The 17198-nt window shown below is 37.1% G+C and overlaps 1 protein-coding gene across 1 annotated transcript; it reads right to left on the bottom strand.

The window, feature by feature from the left end:
* Nucleotides 1–1040: 1040 nt before the first annotated feature.
* LOC137953231 (uncharacterized) lies at nt 1041–5284 on the bottom strand. Its single transcript, XM_068800516.1, has 6 exons — nt 4799–5284; nt 2226–2352; nt 1872–2011; nt 1640–1702; nt 1493–1561; nt 1041–1373 (listed from the first exon to the last, which is right to left on the bottom strand). Exons 1-6 carry the CDS (start codon nt 5000–5002, stop codon nt 1302–1304), a joined length of 675 nt encoding a protein of 224 aa, XP_068656617.1. The 5' UTR covers nt 5003–5284; the 3' UTR covers nt 1041–1301.
* Nucleotides 5285–17198: the final 11914 nt, after the last annotated feature.

Here is a 17198-nt window from a genome sequence, read left to right as displayed (position 1 = left end):
CAAAGTAATTAAGGCAAGGACAATATCAAAAACTGGTGTAGCAAACCAATTCCACCACCAATCGATCAAAACGAAAGGAATTAGATCTCCATTAGGGAAAAACTTGGAACTTTCCAACAATAGGACCCTCTGAGGGCAGCTTCAATAGAATTCACTTCATTAGCAATAAAAACCAATAGAATTCACTTCATTAGCAATAAAAACCATTAACCCTTGGGTTATGGCTGAAAAAAAACTAGAAAAATTCCGACCTTAGAACTCCAATCAAATGGTGATTTGGAAAACCCCTATGAAATATGCATTCAGCAAGAAGAGAAGAAAAAGTCCTAAAACGGCCTGATACAAGAATTCACTACTCTAATAACATAAAAAATAAGAAAACAATTGAGAAGATGAGAGAAAGAGAGAAAAAAGAGAGAAGTTAGGAAAGAGAGCTGGACACAGGCACTAGGCTCTGGAATTCCACCTCCTTTTATTCTTTCACTCAAGTGAATATAAAAGAAGTTCACAAAATGCCCCTAATAGCTATCATTCATTTAGCTTCATGTACAAAAATTAGAATTCGACCAAATTTGAACCATATGTTCCTAATAAGATATATTATCTACTCATAACTCCAGATACATACACTGGTTACTGGAAATTATCAAAGTACCTGTATACATTTCTACTGATAACAATGGTGATCTTGCTGTGATCTTTATAAGAAGTTTATCCCTCAGAGAATTGGCTATGCGACAGGCGTGACCTTCAGATATATTATCTACCCATAACTCCAGATATATACACTGGTTACTGGAAATGAGTAAAATAACCCTGTATACATTTCTACTGATAACAATGGTGATCTTGCTCTGATCTCTGTGACCTTCCCAGCACTACGTCTCTCACAATAACACTAACAGAGAAATGCTTGCATAGTTTCTCTTACAATAAGACAGTGACGAGAGATAGAGATGAGAATATACATTGAAAAACCAAACACACTCTTTCTACTGGTCCCCTCCCCCCCTCCCCCCCCCAAAAAAAAAAAAAACCAAGTCAGCGCTAGTTTCATAAGGGCAATGTTAAAGCCATATTGACCAGTTTTTAGTACATCTAACTATGACATATTTACATACATAACTAGATAACAGGACACTATACTTGGGAACAGCCATAAACATTGAGGGAAATCCCTACTGTCCAACGACACACTATGTTACAAAGATAAACTAAAACACTACAAAACTAAAGGCAAAACGGATCCAAATCTGTTAGCATCAGCCACATGTTTTCGTTTGCTAGGGGGCAAGATCTGATCAATTGCACACAGTTTTTAGCCTCTTCGCTGCCTGAACAAAGCCTACTATGACCTGCAACTCATCCAATTGCTGTGCAATAGAGCAATTGGGTACAAGACGGTTACAATCCTTTCATGGAGATTTATGATGGTAACAATACCAATAGTCTAAGCCATCCTTGACAAAGAACACAACTAAACGAAATATACCTGTGCCATGAAATGCCTCTGAACCGCATCTGTCAGCTGCTCCTTTGATGGGTTAGGACTGGAGGCAACCTGTATATATAAAGAAGATTAGTTCAGAGTTGCCTAATCTTTGGCAGAGGCAATGGAGAAAAGTGTTGAGATACTCACTAAGTTGAAGTGACGCCAATATCTCCACAGTGCAGTTGTCTCTAATTTGCTTAAATCAACTCTCTGTGCAACACGTCAGAAAAAGTTAAGGCAATGGTCAGAGGCTACTCTCTGACTCATTTGATTTTCTTACAACAAACAAAAACAATTTGAACAATTCTTAAAAGAGCTTGGGAACAACTGCCCATTAAACAAAAAGAAAAAAAACTGAATAGACAAGATCAGTTTATACCGTTACACCACGAGCTGGTGAAGCAGATGCCTTAGAGTGCAAATCACTTGAGTGGGACCGGCTGGCAGCTTTCTGAGCTGACACAGTTGATTTATGGGGGCGATGCCTTGGCCTCTGGACCTTTTGGCTGTCGTCAAATGCTGCATGAGTCAACGAAGACAAAATGCTAAGTTAGACCAACATTAAGAATGGAAGAGAATACAACCAAAGAAAACTTTAAGACACTGTAAAAATAAAAAACCGATTATAGGATTTTCAAACCAATTGCCATTGTAATAAAAACAGCTGCTGTTCCCATCTTGAGAAGTATTGATGATAACCCAACAAATCAATGAGAAATTTTTTGAAACTAACCAATATCAGAACCATTCCACTGAATGTTCTCACATTCAAGATCATCATCATCCTCATTACCAGTTGGCGCTTCAATCACACTAAGAGCATTTCTCTGTAGCTTAACTTCTATGCCATTTGTAAGGACCTGGAGCATCAAGAACATAGGCACAAAAAAAATTACCCCGACTGAACCGATAATAACATTACAATAATAAATTTTATGCATAAAATACCTGTCTTTGAAAAAAAAATATTAAGATAAAAAGAGAAAAAGGATATCTAGATGTCTCCAAGAATTGAAACTTATCATGCAAACATAAGTGACCTGTCTGAACACTAATATGAAAAGAAATAACATGTAATTTAAAGAGGAATGGACTAACGTACCTCAAGTGCAATAAAACAATGATGGCAATCAAAATTTTGAAATAGATCTTCTACTGATCTCCAAAAGAAATACAATACAAACTTACTTGAAATTGAAGAACAATTAGAAAGAATTTTAATGCATAAAAAAGTTGGATGCGAAATCACCGCAATGCAGGAAAAGAACACAGCAACTAACTGCTGTTCTGGATGATTACTGAGAAATAATTTGAACCACTTCACAAAAATTGGGAATCATATCTAGGAAGGCCAAAAGGACAGAACATATCACCATAATAAACAGTCACAGTGCAACCATGCCCAGCAAAAAATTTAAACGGGAATAGTTATTGGAGTGCTACCCTAAGAAACAATATTATAAAAGAGACACTTCATAGAATGCATGTTACATGATAAACAATAGTTTTCCAAAGAAACCACTGAAAGCAAAAAGAATAAGCATTAGTTAATGCAATTAAAGCCTGGACAAAATCCAAGCTAAGGACAAAAAATAAAATATCACATCAAAGAAGCAAGATTCAAGAAACAAACAATGAGAAGCTCAGAATTTTAGCCCAAACTCACTTGGGATTTAGTCCACATTTGCTAAGTTTGGCCAATTTATAAGCTAGAAATAGATTATCTAAGTTTCCTTATTTCAGGTAATAAGAAAAAAAAACCTTTTGGCTCAATTTGAATAGAAAACTATTTGGTTGCAACCAAAATAAGAAGACAATTGCAGCAAGTATGAAAGTTCAGTTAGAAGAGTAGACTTGGGTGCAGACACTAAGAGAAAATAGGAGAGAGAATTGGGTGAAGTTGCAAAAAAGAGCCATGTTATACTTTAGATGACAACAATATAAGTAAAGATACCATACAAATATATATATATATATATATATATATATATATATATGTATATATATACAGAAAGCTGATCCAATACGAAAAACCATTTGGTACGAAACATGTGAAACGCTATCTCAGCCATCCGATCATGATCAACGGCTACTCAGCCGTCCGATCAACCATTATCTCAGCCATCTGATCGACAACTATCGCAGTCGTTTGATCAATGGCTATCTCAGCCGTGATCGGACAGCTGAGATAGCCATTTCGCACCCAACTCAGATCTGCAGAGCATGCAGATGAATGTGTTTCTCTAATGAAATAAATAAAATAGAAGAGGGCAATAATGAATAATCTGGGGAACTTCAAATTCTAAAATTAAATAAAAAAGAATGTAAATGAGTAGTTAATCCTAGCAGACCAGAATCTTCAAAAATCAAAATCAAAGAGGCCAAATTTACAGAAAATCATTCAAGGGCAACACAATGCAACTTTTAGTTACAGAATCTGAGAACAACAAAGCCACAGTAATTGGCTTCGGCAATTGCATCAGAAACATAATTGCAGAAAAAAAATCTAATTTCTCAATTTGATGGAAAGAAAATTGATTAATAAAGAGAAAAAAATTGAGAACATGCTTATCAAAATATAAAATAAGGGCACTACACTAGAACCAGCTCAATTATCCCAAATGTCGGTAAAGCAACTAACCAAGCTCCTCTAGAGCTTAAGATATCATAAACGCAGGCAATTAACTTCTTTTTCCCCGCATGATTGTTAATTACACATGCACCCTAATTTGTCATACATTAGAGAGACCTCAATCCAATAGCTCAGATAAACAAACCATCATTGTGGCCATTAAGCCACCTACTCAATCCACCAGTAACTCATATAGAAAGAAAACCTAATAATAAGATCAAATGTGCAAGATCGAGCAGTGTCCTAAATCACTTTTTATCATCAATCGCAAAATTTACATACTATCCAACATGTATCACGGAACCGAAGTATTAACTCAAAAATACCAATTCAAAGAAGAAGCAGCTGAACAAAATACAGATAGAAGCAAATACTAAAACACACGACAGAGCTAAAAATTCCAACTTTGCCGAAAACTGCAAATCATTATTCCCAAGTAACCCATATCCCTTACTCAAACCCACTTCATAAAATTCAAAGCCTATTCTCACCCAAAACCTCCAGTTTTTTTCCAAATGAGCCACATATTAACCCCAATTAAACACCCAACTACCCACATTCTCCCCCCAAAACCCAACAAATTACGCCAGAAAATCCAGAAAACGAGCCTAAATCTATTCCAAAACCGACTGCCCCGTTCCCAAAAAGACCCTAAATTATACGATCAAAATTACCAGCCAATGCCAGCCTCCGAGTCCTACGGCCTTCTTCACTACGCCCTGAAGACCAACGAGAACCGATTTTGTCCTATTGTTCCCGGTGACAACAACCTTGGTGTGCCGAGGAAGCACGGAAAGCTCTTCCTCGCTACTATCTCCACAGCTTTGCAACTGCGACGAAAATCCCCCATTGCCTGAGCTCTCCACAGCCTCGAGCATTTTTCTCCAGCCCTCCGCTGCTCAAACTGAAAAATATGTCCAAGTCGAACCAATCCAAGCACGAAATCGCATCGAAAAGGAAGATCAAGCAAAGGAAAGCCGAATTCCACAAAAAGTTTCAAGCGATAAATGGGTAAAGTGAGTGGAAATGAGAGAATTTCAGTGAGGAAAAAACACAGGAACGAGGGGGAGAGAGACGAAAAGTGAAGAGAGTGTAAAGAAAGAAAGAGAGAGAGAGGGAGAGACTGTGTTGGTGCTCTGAATCCCGACGATCGAGAGAAATCCAATGGGACAACAACACGTAGGCACGTTTGGTTCGTTATTTCTGCGCTTCGGTCGAGTTGCCGAGACCGCTGGCGGTTACTGAGACCGCTTGCGAGAGTGGGCGGGAAGTAAAAATACCTTCTACCCTTCTGCGCATGTGCCGACTACAAAGAGCGATCAGATTTTAGAATGACGAAAATAACCTTAAACAAAGTACAATGAACGAGCTGGACCACCCTTTTATAGTGATAATAGTAGTAACACATCAATCAGGGATAAAGTGGGTCAGGAAAGAACAAGGAAATACCGAAACTAAACCGGTATTGAGTTAGATGGTAAGGGTAGTTTTGATATTCGGATTAGGGATAAAACGATTTGACGGCTTCTGGGGAGGGGTAAAAGTAGGTGAGCAGGTGAAATGAAAATCCAACAAAGCTGTCTGTCACCTCTTATCAGTAACCGAAATTCACTTCTGTCGTATTCTCCACTTTGGTAGGGTCTCTGCCCCACGACCGGGCCCACTCCCCCTTATTGAAAAAGCACTCTTCTTGTCGCTTCGGGTTTCCCCCCAAAGGTCCGCCACGTGTGCTAATTATTCGCCGTTAGATTCTAGGAGCAAATCAGTAAGCTTCTATGCAGATGACCTCGGCGTCTTCCATACATTCGCCATATCGTGCTATCATGACACCGTCACTGCTGTGACGGCCCATTTGTATCGAATGTCTTTTCAATACATCAACGATAGGGATGGGACCCGCATATTTCCATAGGGTACGGACGGCCTCCGTACCAATGTTAAGGTATCAGGCTTTTTTAAATTATATTGGTCAAATATTTATACATTATCAATACAGGGTTATGCACATCTTACCTTCGAATCCATGCGTGTGAATCCCTACGTGTTTGCATGTTTGGTACGGAGACTTTATATTTATATTTGTATTTGAAATTTATCTTGAGTTTAACATCGGGGTTTGATTTGTAGGGGAGTATTAGAATATGTTGGTGATTTGTGTTAAGTATTTATTTTTTCACACCTTAATAAACTAGTATGTTGGGTATGGATGGTTTGGTAATTGGCATTTGACACTCCCCGATGGGACTTTGGTTTGTTTGGATTTGATTTGGTCTTTGCATTTGGTGGGGTGGGTGTAAGTGTGGACCCTTGGTCCCACTTAATAGATTAATTTTTTCGGGTTGTGTTGGTTAGGTATTTACACTCTCGAGATCCTTGCAAGATTTTTTTTTTTTTTTTTTGCCATTACCGTAATGAGAAACGGAACTTACCATTACGCCAAAAATAGGATCAAAGCAATTTAACAAATTGGGATGCTATATATTTTTTGAAAAAAAACTTTTTTAAGGTAGAAATGAGTTTTTTGTATTTATTAGTGTCTTACTTTTAAAGGAAATGCATATCTACCTAGAAATCCTTACATGGAAGATTAAATAAATTTTTAGGTGTGATTAAAATTACTACCTAGAAAAACGTTGGGTTCTATGCTTGACCTTACTCTTCGGAAGCTCTCTTCCTCTGTCTCCTCTCCACAGATTTCCCCCCTTCTTCTATGATCTTCATCAGCCCCTCTCCTCTCCTTGGAGATTTTTAAAAAATTTCATGTAATTTTCTAATAAGGCACTAATAAAATTTTATTTGAAGGTTTCTTGGAAATGAGTATATTAGAAAAAAAAATTTAGCTTTTACTAGGATATAAATTTCCAACTAGGAGTACAAATGGGGCCTTTTTGATCTCCAATATATTTAGTTTTTACTTTTAAATAAATTACACTGAGCTTAGGAATTATTGCAAAAATACTTGAATAATGAAAAATTAGGACATTTTTCTTCATTTTTAATTTTTTTAATTTGTAAACAATCAATCTTGCATGCTTATGTTTCAAACCATAGGGGTGTTGAAAATTGAAATTACTCATCAATAAGAGATTTTCCTAGTATGTTTAACTTGTTTTACCTTTAGGTCTCGTTAGTGCCCCTGGTTGGAAATTCATATCCCAGGGAAAGCTAGAAATATTTTTCCTAGGATATACATTTTCAAGAAACCTTCAGATAAAATCTTATTCGTGCCTTACAAGGAAATTACATGGAAAATTTTAAAAATTTTCAAGCAAAATTAAATGGACCTATTAGTGTCTTTTCTAGGGAAACAAATGACCATTAATAATAAGTCTCATACATTATGATACCTATCTAATAATTTTTTAATAAAATAAAATATCAAATACAAAATTTAAAACTTTTTTTATCTAAAAACAAATTGGTCATGTTAAATCAACTATTATACTCTACATATGTCCCACATTTGAGCTACTATATTGTTACCAAAATGGGTAACTACTTTAGTTTATTCATTTCTCCTTCGTCTCATTGGTATTGAAACTGTAGGTTGGTTAATGAGTTCTTTTATATCTCATCTTCATTTTCATCTTCTTCTTACTCTTGTCCAAATTCTACATCATCCCTAATAACTTCTACCGGTTCCTCTCCTATCCCTTCATCGTTGTGATATGATATCCATATAGAATTGTGAATAATACAACATGCAATGATAATTTTCACTTGAGTCTTATACAGGTATAAAAGTTCTCGATCAGAAATTACAAATTGTTGCCTCCATATTCCAGAAGTCCTCTCAATTATGCTTCTTAATGATGAATGTTGATGGTAGAATAACTCTGTTGCAGTTTGAGGGAGATGATTTTCATCATATTCAATTAAATGAAATCTAGTTGAACAATAAGATATAAAAAAATTAGTCAAGTTAGCATACCCAACATCTACAAACTAGTATATTAGCTAAGTGCTTAACATTTGGTATCTGAACAGGTGCTACGTCACGTGTTCGACTCCCGGCGTGGGCGATCGCATCGACCTAGATTTCAGTGACCATGTAATAGTGGACCGTGTCACTACTGTTAAGCCGTCGTGGTCGTCAACTTGTGAAGGTGGGTGTGATGTTATGGTCTTGGGTTAATTACTTGGCTTTCCGCTACCAAACATGCCTGTATTTTGGTATGTTTGACTAGGTGCTTAACACCCTTACCTTCAAATTAATATTTTTATAACAATTAATTGGCTCTATCTGTTACATAAAAACAATTCCAAAAATTTCAAAAATAATTATTACTTATTTATGTATACCTATATTAGTGATCTTATGCAGTTCATATAGATAATAAAACGAATATATAAATAAGTTTTTCAGTGAGTCACTTATCATTTTTAATTGTTTTATATCAAGTAAATTCTTCTATACTTATGATAATGACCATCAATTCATAAGTACAAAACATAGATAACGTATAATGTCACTAATATAGGATTTATATATTTTTTAATTGTTAAATTTAGATTAATTAGTGTTAAGATGATCACATAATTATTCTATATTTCAAGGGTATATAAGCAACAACGCCTTTGTTACATGATAGATTGATACTTTCTTGAGAAGAGGATCAATATGAACAAAGTGTTGTTCCATTAATCAATAGGGATGAGCATCTTAGTATTTTAAATCAAACCTTTCTTTAGAATTTTGGATCTCATGAAAGGAACTTTAGATCAACAAGAAAGAAGAAGAAGAAGAAGAGAGAAAGAGAAGAAAAGAAGAAGAACGTGGAAGGAGAGAGTTTGGATTAAGGAAGAAGAGGGTTACGTCAAAAAGAAAAATGAGGGCTGGATGAATTTGTGGAAAGAGAGGAGATTGCTTCAATGCCCTACCTCTTAGCCAATGCCTTTATTTATAGTTCTACAATACCCTTAGGGCTACAACTTGATAAAACAAAAGACATAAAAGGAACACATATTTACACTTCTATGCCATCTTTATGGAAAATACCATATTTTACACATATGCCACTCCTTTGAGCTCGTGGGTTTGAGCCCATCTTTCAAAACTCCCTCTCAAGCTGGACGAGAAAAGACATCATAAATACCCAGCTTGCCACATATAAACGATAGGATTTTAGATGTAACAGGTTTAGCGAGAATATCAGCTACTTGTTCTTGAGATGACACATGTTTGAGAGAGATTATTCCTGCTTGAAACTTCTCCCCTATAAAATGATAATCCACCTCAATATGTTAGTTCTTTCATGAAAAACTGGATTTGAAGTGATATGAATGGCTGCTTGATTATCACAATGCAGATTCATGGACCCCTTTTTATAAAAATCTAGTTCAGTAAGAAGGGTCCTGATCCATAAAAGTTCACTAACGGTATGGGCCATAGCTTTGTATTCTGCTTCGGCGCCAGATCTTGCAACCACATTTTGCTTCTTACTTTTCCATGTAACCAAGTTTCCCCCAACCAGAGTACAATATCCTGATGTAGATTTTCTATCATCAGGAGATCCAACCCAATTTGCATCTGAGAAGCCTTCTATGTTGAAGTGCCCATGTTTTTTATATAACAATCCTCTTCCTGGAGCTCCTTTTAGATAACATAATATTCTCTCTAAAGCCTGCCAGTGGGTAATTTGTGGTTTTTGCATGAATTGACTCACCACATTTACAACATGTGATATGTCTGGCCTAGTTACCGTGAGATAAATAAGTTTTCCCACGAGTCTTTGATAATTTCCAATATCAATATCTTCTTCATTTGTGACTCATAATTTTACATTTGTATCCATAGGTGTGTCAACTGGTTTACAACCCTTCTTGTTTCTTCAAGGAGATCCAAGACATATTTCCTTTGAGACAATATTATCCCATGTTTGGATTGAAGAACTTCTATACCCAAAAAATATTTAAGCATACCAAGGTATTTAGTCTTGAATTCCTATCATATCATCTACTTCACCTCTTGTATGCTCAAAGCATCATCACCGGTTAAGATAATATCATCCACGTATACGACCAATAATATTTTCCCTTTGACCGTATCTTTATAATATACGGAATGATCAACTGAGCACCGATGAAAACCAAACCGTAGGAGTGTTTGACTAAATTTATCAAACCAAGCCAGAGGGGACTGCTTAAGCCCATATAAAGACTTTTTTAACCGGCATACTGACTCCCCCTCAATCACATAACCAAGAGGTTGAACCATATAAATTTTCTCACTGATATCACCATTTAAAAAAACATTTTTAACATCCAACTGATAGACGGGCCATGAGGAGTTAGCAGCAATAGATAAGATGATGCGTACCGAATTCAATTTTGCAACAGGAGAGAAGGTTTCCTCATAATCTATCCCATAGCACTGCATATAGCCCTTAGCAACCAGTTGAGCTTTAAGACGAGCAACTGATCCATTCGGATTATGTTTCACCGAAAAAACCCATCGACAACCAACAGGTCTTTTACCTTTCGGGAGTGATGTTAAGTACCAGGTTTGGTTTTCGTATAAGGTGTGCATTTCTTCATCCATAGCTGCCTTCCATCCTGGATGCTTCAGAGCCTCCTGATATGATTGTGGAACGGAAGTAGAAGAAAGGAACGCAAGAAACTAAAAACACTCGGAAGACAAACGATGGTGAGACATAAAATTTGAGATAGGATGTGAAGTAGTACAGGAGCGACGTTCTTTTCTTAAAGCAATAGGCCGAGTATCAAATTCAGGCCCATACATAGGAGGAGAAGGACTTACCTCGGGTGGATCCGACAACTCCACAGGTGAAGGTACGGCCGGTGTATCAGGGGATGGATCCACTTCAAGATTGAATGACACAAGCGGACAAGGAGTAGTAGAAGGACAAGTCCATCCTGGACGAGCATCATGGGAGGAGTAGAAGGGAGTGTCCTCAAAGAAAGTCACATCCCTAGAGATAAACATCCTCCGAAAGGTAGGATTGTAACAGACATAACCTTTTCGGGTGCGAGAGTATCCCAAAAAAATGCACTTCATAGACTGAGGATCAAGTTTATTTTTATGTGGAGATGTAACATGAACAAAACACGTACATCCAAACACTTTTAAAGGAAGAGAAAAAGGATTTTCACCATTAAATAACATAGAGTAAAAATTTTTATGATGAAGGACTGATGAAGGTAACCTATTAATGAGAAAGCATGTTGTAAGTATAGCATGAGGCCAATAGAAATAGGGTACCTTCATGGAGTAGAGGAAGCCCCGAGCAACTTCAAGAAGATGACGATTCTTCCTTTCAGCAACACCATTTTGTTGAGGAGTATAGGCACATGATGTTTGATGAATAACCCCATTACTCTCACAAAATTATTTGAAGTCATGATACATGTATTACTTAGCATTATCAGATCTAAGGGTTTGAATTTTCTTCCCAAATTGTATCAAGACCATAGCATGAAATTTTTTAAACAAAGGAAGAATTTCGGAACACTCTTTAAATAGATATAACAAAGTCACTCGAGTAAAATCATCAACAAAAATGACAAAATATTTAACTTGGGAAATATTTGAGACACATAAAGGGCCCCATACTCAGAATGTATTAGCTCAAATGGAGCAGTACTTGTAGTTGTAAGACGAGGAGAATATGTACTCCTAATATGTTTACTTAATTGACTAACCTCTCAACTAAAATTAGAAAGTCCTTTTAAAGATGGAGCCAAAGAACGAAGTGAAGGGGTAGACGGATGACCAAGTCGGTTGTGCCAAACTTGGGCCTCAGATGTAGTGGACGATAATGCAACTAATGGTGGAAGAGTGCAGTAGTACAAACCCCCATTTTCATGGCCGCCACCAATCACCCGCTTCGTAGTGAGATCCTGAAAGACATAAGATGACGGTGAGAAGGTGATAGAGCAAATTATTTGTTTGGTCAATTGGCTAATCGAGAGCAAATTTAAAGGAAATTGAGGAAAAAACAAAGCATCTTGAAGGGGAATAGATGAAGTAAGAGAGGAGGAACCTTTGCCAAGGACCTAAGTTTGGGTACCATCAGAAATAGTAACGAATTTATGAGGATAATAAGGAGATAAAGACTACAACAAGTGTTTGTTACCTGATAGATGTTCGGAGGCCCCGGAGTCGATGATCGAAGAGGAAGAGGAAGAAAGCATACCTGAGGCAATAGTAGTGGCAACAGTAGATGATGAGGGAGAGGATTCCATGAAGGACTTCATTTTCTAAAATGCAGCATAGTCCTCAGCCGTAAGAGTCAAATTTTAGGATGATGATTCAACCTTATTTTCATTTTCCTCAACGTTAACCGAGACTGGGTTAGCTGTGGCCCAATCAGGCTTGCCATGAAGTTTTTCCAGCATGATGCCACAAGGTGGTTCTAATGGCCACAATAAGTGCAAAGTTGAGGCTCAGTACGGAAAGAATTCTGACTCGTTCTACCTCCTCTATTTTCAGCCCCTCTCATAGTTCAACCCCCTCTCATATTTCTGCCCCGTCCTCAGGATGAGAAAGATGTTCCCCGATTGCCAGAGAACATCGCTGATGGAGCATCAATAGGAGAAGGAGGGGATGGATCTGGTATCCGAAGTAATGTAGCACTAATATCATCGAAGGATAGAAGAGCAGAAGAACTTAGAAGTTGAGTTTTGGCCACCTCAAGGTATGGTTTAATATTCGATAAGCAAATGGCTGTTGCCAAAGCTTCTCTTTATTGTTCTTGAACGGCAATGTCGGTGGAATATGGCTGAGCTAGTTTCCATTCTTGAAGAAGACCTCGAAACCGTGCCAAAAATTTGTGAATATTATCTCCATGTTTCGTATGTAGCATGTTTTGTAATACATCATATATTTTTTTGTAATGAAGCAGTGCTTGAGTAAAGCTTGGCATAAGTGTCCCATATGTTCTTGGCGGTTTCCAAGTGGACCACATTGTTGGCCACCTGCTCTTCCATACTATTAATGAGCCAACTTATCACCATGTTATCATCCTTAACCCACTTGTGGTAGGACACATCTTCTTCATCAATCGGAGGAGGAAAGTTAACAACGTGGCTCAAGAGGTCACGAGTAATAAGAACCCTCCGAACCGATTGTGACTAGCTCATGTAATTGGAGAGACCTCTAAGTGGAATTGTAGTAAAACAGAGTATATCACTCTTATTACTATTGTATCCAGTCTCCATGATGAGGCAAGTAAAATATGGAGGTCAAGGAAAAAGGTCTTCTTCAAAGAACAATTACTCAATGTAATTTGAAGAACCCATAGACCAAATCAATCACCAACAAAAGAGAACAAGAACCAATTTCTTTCACAAGGCAATCACCTAATTATCAACAAATTTGTGCCTTTAGAAAGTGATAATAAAATTCAACCATCATTCAACTTCTCTTGTATTCATAAGAACAAAAAGAAGAAAGTAGATGCAACCGATTAGGCCTTAATCCAAACTCCCACACAAACGAGCAATAGACAAAAAATTAGAGAAGATTTAACAACAAACCAAGACACTTGGAAGAGATTTATCTTCAACTCATGGGAGACTTCAACGTAAAAAAAAATTCAATTGTTGAAGTTAAAAAAAAATGGAACTACAAAGGGTAAATGACTGCTGGAATTTTATCAAACATATAATGGGCATCCAACAACATAACACAAACCCATGAGCAAGCTTAAGTAGGAGAAGATACAACAACATGTGTTGGAATTCTACCTCAAATGAGATGGATCCAAATTACATAAAGGTAATTGAATTTAACCCAACAATCTTAATAAGATGCAAACAACAAATGATCTTGATTACTCTTGTAATTGATTTACAAGGAGTCAAGATTATAATATCAATTTAGTCATAAAAATAAATCTTTACAACATATAAAGATTTATCTTGACTTGATGTGACTCAAAATTCAAGAAGTAAAGAAAAACAATAAAAAGGAGTATGTAAATAAGAAAAGGAAACGAAAAAAACCGTAAATAAGAAGAGTATGAACTTATCTCTTCATGATTGAACTCCTTTTACACTTCTTGAACAGATTTCATAATAACTCCATGAAGAGATCCTAAACTCTTTCCTCTGATACCATGTAGAATTTAGGATCCCATGAAAGGAACTTTAGATCAAAAAGAAAGAAGAAGAAGAAGAAGAGAGAAGGAGAAAAAAAAAAGAAGAACGTGGAAGGAGAGAGTTTGGATTAAGGAAGAAGAGGGTTGTGTCAAAAAGAAAAATGTGGGCTGGACGAATTTGTGGAAAGAGAGGAGACTGCTTCAATGCCCTACCTCTTAGCCAATGCCTTTATTTATAGTTTTAAAATGCCCTTAGGGCTACAACTTGATAAAACAAAAGACATAAAAGGAACACATATTTACACTTCTGTGCCATCTTTATGGAAAGTACCATATTTTACATATATGCCACTCCTTTGACGTGTGGGCTTCTTGTCTTGAGCTCGTGGGCTTGAGTCCATCTTCCAACACTTTAATACTACACAAAATTAGGGATGAGCAGGTTCAAGTTTTGTGTTTAAAAAAATTGATCCTGACCTTGACTCAAAACTCCAAAAACCGACCCTGATCCCAAATCCAAATCCCAAAGCCTAACCCCTAAAATACTTGAACGAGTTTGAAAAATAAACCTCATTCCTTTCTTATTTCCCTTTCTTTCAACCCCAGTCGTACCCTCCTACCCTAACCCACCCCATTCTTTTACTCTTACCCCATCCCTTGATCTATCCCTATATCCTCATCTCATCCTCGCATTTGAGGTATTTAATCCTCTTGGATCAGGTTTGGGAAAACCTATCCTCTCCTTGAAATCCATTAGGTTTTTTTTCCACCCCATCCTTGCAAGGTGCAATGAGGACCCTATCCCCTAGTTTTTTCGGATGGGGTTGAGTCATGTTCCTCACAAAATCTGACCCATGACCACCCTTATCCAAAATGTATATTGTATTCAACTATATTGGCTTGTCTTTGTTGATTTCTAGGGTCAACACATAAACACAAAAGATCTCAAGGGAAAGAGAAAATAGAGGGACTCTAGCTCTTGGGAGATAGGAGAGAAGAAACCAAAGGAGAGAAAGAAGAGGAAAAAAAAGAGAGGTGTGTTACAATGTGGGACTTGGGTATGTGGTTGAGGGGGAGTCCATATGCTGCCTTAAAAAATCTCTATATGGTCTAAAGCAGTCCCCTTGGGCATGGTTTGAGAAATTTAGTCAAGCCATCATACGGGCCGGCTTTCACAAATGCTCTGTAGATCACTCAGTATTTATTAAAAATACACCTAAAGGTAAGGTGATTATGGTTGTATATGTGGATGATATTATTTTAATTGGGAGTGATTCCGAGGGCATTCAGAAAACAAAAGAGAAAATATGTGCTGAATTCAAGACGAAGGATCTTGGACTACTCAAATATTTTTTGGGTATTGAAGTATTACAATCCATACATGGGATTGTGCTATCCCAAAGGAAGTATGCCCTTGATCTACTAGAAGAGACAAGAATGATGAGATGCAATCCTGCAGACACTCCTATGAATGCAAATACAACATTTTGTGGAGGCACTGGAGAAGATGTAGATATTGAGAAATATCAAACACTAGTGGAACGACTTATTTACCTGTGTGTAACAAGGCTGAATATTCAATACACAGTAAGTGTGGTAAGTCAATACAAGCATAAGCCACAACTTAGTCATTGGCAAGCACTTGAAACAATACTACGATATCTGAAAGGAGCTCCAGGAAGGGGGCTTCTCTATAAAAACCATGGTCACTTCAACATCGAAGGATTCTCAGATACAAACTGGGTTGGATCCCCGGATGACAAAAAATCTACTTCGGGATTTTGTATGATGGTTAGAGGAAATTTGGTTACATGGAAAAACAAAAACAAAAATATAGTAGCACGGTCGAGTGCAGAAGTAGAATATAGAGCCATGACACACACTGTTAGTGAAGTCATATGGATAAGATCTTTTCTCACTAAATTGGGATTCTAAAAAGAAGCTCTAATAGATCTATATTGTGACAATCAAGCAGCAATACACATTACATCGAATCCAGCCTTCCATGAAAGGACAAGGCATATTGAAGTGGATTGCCATTTTATACAAGAAAATTTCCTAGCTGGTTTCTTATCTCTAAAGCATATATCCTCACAAAGTCAAGTTGCAGATATTCTCACCAAGCTGATCACTCACAAGATTATGTCTACCATATGCAGCAACCTGGGCATTTATGATGTCTTCTCACCCCCAGCTTGAGGGGGAGTGTTACAATGTGGGACCCACCATGGTGCTCGAGCTGGTGGGACTCACCATGAGGACGTGGGAAACCTAGAAGAGTCCTCACCCAAGCAAGCATGAGTTAAGGAATTAAGAAGCACAAGCTGAATTGAGTTAGAAGACATAAAGATCAAGTGGGACCCACAAATATCTCATGAGCTGTCAACCTTATCAAGATGAGCTAGAAGATCATGAGGGACCCACAAGGATAAGGCCATGAGCTGGCCTCCTCAATTAATTCACGTGAATGAAGAAAAAGTTCTAGTTCAACTCATATTAGTCTTTTAGTAGATTAGTTTGAATAGACTTATCTTAGAGAGTTAGAGTTGGAATATAATTAGGATTGAAAGGCAAATTGTATAAGGACTCTACCTCTTCCTCTACTATAAATAGAGGTGTTGTAATTCAGAATTAATCAAGTTACACATCTCAATCTCGAGTTACTTTCTCTCTCTCTCTCTCTCTCTCTCTCTCTCTCTCTTTGCTTGGCACAACCTCTCTTTGCTCTTTTATTTTTTCTTCTCTCTACCAGAGAGCTCTTCTTCCCTTTTCTTCTTTTTCTTTCTTCTTTCTCTGGCTCGGAATTATGGAAAAGGGATCCTCAATTCAACAAGGTGTAAGGACGAATTTGAGCTAACAGGAAGAGGTTTGAATGTTTTACCCATGCCTTGAGGCTATATTTATAGTTGTTTGAAGGTGGAGAGAAAGAAAGGATGAAAGAAAAAGGGAAAAGAAAGAAATAAGAAAGAAAAAAGATAGAAAAAAGATAGAAAAAAGATAGAAAAAAGAAAGA

Source organism: Aristolochia californica, unplaced genomic scaffold (assembly GCF_029961685.1).
Source record: "Aristolochia californica isolate CCGP_79_NKW_82.1479 unplaced genomic scaffold, dmAriCali1.0.hap1 SCAF_16, whole genome shotgun sequence".
Taxonomy (NCBI): Eukaryota; Viridiplantae; Streptophyta; class Magnoliopsida; order Piperales; family Aristolochiaceae; genus Aristolochia; species Aristolochia californica.
The sequence above is the reverse complement of the archived record's forward strand: the minus strand, read 5'-3'. Positions and strand labels throughout refer to the sequence as shown.